Genomic DNA, 3,628 nt, shown 5'->3' with positions numbered 1-3,628 from the left:
ATAGGCAGATGAAGAGATAATAGAACGTCTAGAATCTATATGGATGAAACACGTTTATCTATGCTAAATAATCTAAATTGTTAAAATCTGTGCATAATCCAAGTGAACTCAATCTATTTTGTATACTAAGCGTTGTGCACACTAACTAGTGAGTTGAGTGAGAAACATGCCTTGAATTTCATGAATTTAATGCTATAATTTGTTATCCTAGCTTAACTACAATTTGTAACCTTAATTTCTATGAATTAACTAAAGACCGCTACGGCTGAATTCTTCATGCATACTTGAAATCCTAGCGTAGTAAGTTCTACATGCGACAAGTTTAATACAATATCCACTTATGTGCTATATTATATGCAAATTATATGAACCTTTAAGGTACGAGCGATTACTATCCGGCTAAAAACGTTACCATCGGCTGCCCGAGATAGATAGAAGAAAAACTTGTTGTAAGTTTTACTAAACAGTAATATTTAACCATCTATTTAAAAATAAAACCTAATTTTAGCTTCAAGCTGTCAACAACAAGACTGCTCTGAGGACCGTTTGCATTTCTATCCGAACAATCTTGAAGAACAACTCTCGGATAACCTCGAAATGCCGGAGGATAACGATGCACCGGGCGATCTCACCTGTATGCTCTGCGAGGATCATGAAAGCGTAGACGATATGGTCCAATGTGACAATTGTGACCAGTGGGCCCACTATACTTGCGCCGGTGTCACCGAAGCCGTAAAGGAGTCACAGTGGGTCTGTACAAAGTGCACGAATACCTTGCAGGTGCCGAAAAACTCCAAAAAGATTCCCTCGAAGAAGACCGGTAAGAAAACTAGTAGTAAGAGTGATACTGGGTCTGAGTCGGGGAAAGTGGACGCTATTGTCGCTAGTTTCGAGGAGTCGCTGGCGCAGCTGCAATATGAGAAAAGTGCTAAAGTGAAACAGCTGGACGAAGAAAAAGTTCTGCACGAGAAGCGTCTGCAGATGGAACGGGAACTCCTGGAGAAGAAGCGGCTGCTGAAACGGCAAATGCAGGAAAAGGAGCTGGCACAGGAACAAGAAGTCCTGGAACAACAGCTGCGCGATGAACAGGAGTTTCTACAACGGCGCCAGGAACTTCGAAGTCGGTTCCAGAAACTTAAACTGGACCTTTCTCAACAGTACGAAGAACATGACGAGACTGATGATGAAGAAGAAGGTGCAGCAGGGGTTGACAGAGCGAAGACCTGGTTGGACACGGTAAGGGATGATCCACGAGGAGCATATCCGAAGAAGTATGGCGGACATGAGCCGGTTCTTCAATGCTCACACACCAAGCCTTCAACCGGGAACAACTTGCGGAACGTCAACCGGGAGTTACCAAGACCCACGATGCTAAACGAGCCGGGGATCGAGCCAGCTACCCGTTCCATTCAACATTCATTGCAAAATCCACCAGCACCAACGAACGTTTCCCGAGAATGGGACGAACTTCTGCATCGATCGGACTTGACTGCGGAGGAACAACTCGTCATCCGGAATATTAGGAACCGTCGAAGGCCCGAAGATCAACCTCAAGGTTACGCTGGAGGACGAGGACCTACGCCAGAACAGCTAGCGGATAGACAAGCCGTGTCTAAGCATCTACCAGTATTTCGTGGGGAGCCGGAGGTGTGGCCGCTTTTTATAAGTTGCTACGAGTATACTACGGCCGCGTGTGGGTTTACCAACACGGACAATTTAAAAAGGCTTCAAGACAGCCTTCAGGGACTGGCGAAGGAAGCCGTGCAAAGCCGCCTGTTGATTCCGGATTCTGTACCCGAAGTTATTGAAGATCTCCGGAAACTGTTCGGTAACCCGGAAAAGTTGCTGAAGTCTCTGGTTGCGAAGGTACGACAGGCCCAAGCTCCACGAATGGATCGGCTCGAGACGTTCCTGTACTTCGGGATCACAGTCAAACAACTCTGCGATAACCTCGAGGCAGCTGGGTTGTACGATCATCTGAGTAATCCCATGCTAGTACAAGAGCTTGTCAACAAGCTACCGCCCGAATATAAACTGGACTGGGTCCGGTTCAAGCGCGGAAAAGTCGGTACGCCGCTAAGGAACTTCACCGATTTCATCAACGGTATTGTATCGGAGGTCTCTGAGGTAGCAGACTTCACTGGAGCGGAGCATGGGATAATCGGTCAGTCGCTGAAAAGTAAGCCGAAGAAGAAGGAGTTCGTTAACACCCACAACGCTAAACCAAACAGGCCAAGCGGGTCGCGTTCGAAAACACATCCGAAACCAAGGAAGCCGTGCGTCGTCTGCAAGCGAAACGACCACAAGGTGCGATATTGCGATGATTTTGCCAAGCTCAATATTGGTGAACGGCTAGAAATCGTTGAGAAATTCAAACTTTGCCAATTATGTCTCAACGACCATGGTAAAGCACCATGCACGTTCAAAGGGCGCTGCAATGCACCAAACTGCACAAAAAGCCATCATACTCTACTCCACCGAGCAGTAGAAAGCATCCAACTCTCGGTAGTCGAGAGTAACGCACATTTGCAGTCGCACAGGTTGGTAATATTCCGCATCGTCCCTATCACGCTACACTGCGGAGACCGAATGGTGGAAACATCAGCGTTCCTCGACGAAAGTGCCTCGACAACGCTGGTAGAAGATTCGATTGCCGACACGCTCAAAGCTGACGGTATTCCAGAGCCGTTAGAAGTTGTCTGGACAGCGAAAATGAAGCGGTACGAGCAAGGATCACGGAGAATCTGCCTTCAAATATCAGCAAGAGGAAGTTCGAAACGGTATGCGTTGAACGAAGCACGTACGGTGAAGGAACTCGTTCTGCCCAAACAGGACATCATTCTCGAAGAGATCATCAACCGATACCATCATCTAACAGGACTAGCGATCTCGGATTACGGCACGGAAATTCCTCGCATCCTGATTGGCCTCGACAATCTCCACCTGTTTGCTCCTCTGGAATCAAAGGTGGGGAATTCCGGAGAACCCATTGCCGTACGTTCACTACTAGGGTGGTCCATCTACGGTCCAAATCAACAGCGGACCTCACCGAAGGCGTACGTGCATCATCACTCAGTAGAACCGGTGAGCAATCAGTATCTACACGATTTGCTAAGGGCGCAGTACACCATGGAAGATCCGTACGAGCAAACTGAAGCGATACCAGAAACAGAAGACGTCGTACGGGCAAGAGATATTCTTGAGAAAACGACTAGACGCGTGGGAGACCGTTTCGAAACGGGATTGATCTGGAAACACGATGGCGTAACATTTCCAGACAGTTACCCGATGGCGTTGAAGCGGATGATGGCACTAGAACGAAGGCTTTCTAAGGAATCTCGGCTGAAAACTGAAGTTCACCAGCAAATTGAAGCGTACGTGGAAAAAGGCAACTGAAACCGAGTTGGCAAGCGTAGACAGTTCCAAGGTTTGGTACCTACCGCTGAATGTGGTCCTCAACCCCAAAAAGCCAAACAAAGTGCGCCTTGTATGGGATGCGGCGGCCACTGTCGGAGGCGTCTCTCTCAATTCAAACCTGCTCAAGGGCCCAGATCTCCTCACTTCCCTACCGTCGGTGATCTGTAAATTTCGCGAACGAGCAGTAGCAATTGGTGGCGACATACGCGAA

At 47.9% G+C, this 3,628-nt stretch overlaps 1 protein-coding gene across 1 annotated transcript; it reads left to right on the top strand.

Moving 5' to 3' along the window:
• The first annotated feature begins 371 nt into the window (after positions 1-371).
• On the top strand, positions 372-3,400 carry LOC134288973 (uncharacterized). Its single transcript, XM_062854925.1, has one exon. It carries the CDS (start codon positions 598-600, stop codon positions 3,394-3,396), a length of 2,799 nt encoding a protein of 932 aa, XP_062710909.1. The 5' UTR covers positions 372-597; the 3' UTR covers positions 3,397-3,400.
• The last annotated feature ends 228 nt before the right edge of the window (positions 3,401-3,628 follow it).

This window comes from Aedes albopictus, chromosome 2 (assembly GCF_035046485.1).
Source record: "Aedes albopictus strain Foshan chromosome 2, AalbF5, whole genome shotgun sequence".
Classification (NCBI taxonomy): domain Eukaryota; kingdom Metazoa; phylum Arthropoda; class Insecta; order Diptera; family Culicidae; genus Aedes; species Aedes albopictus.
Note: the sequence above shows the minus strand (reverse complement) of the source record. Positions and strands in the feature narration are given on the sequence as shown.

Coding starts and splice junctions, on each gene's coding strand:
- LOC134288973 (XM_062854925.1), top strand. CDS start 598: ATGCCGGAGGATAACGATGCACCGGGCGATCTCACCTGTATGCTCTGC.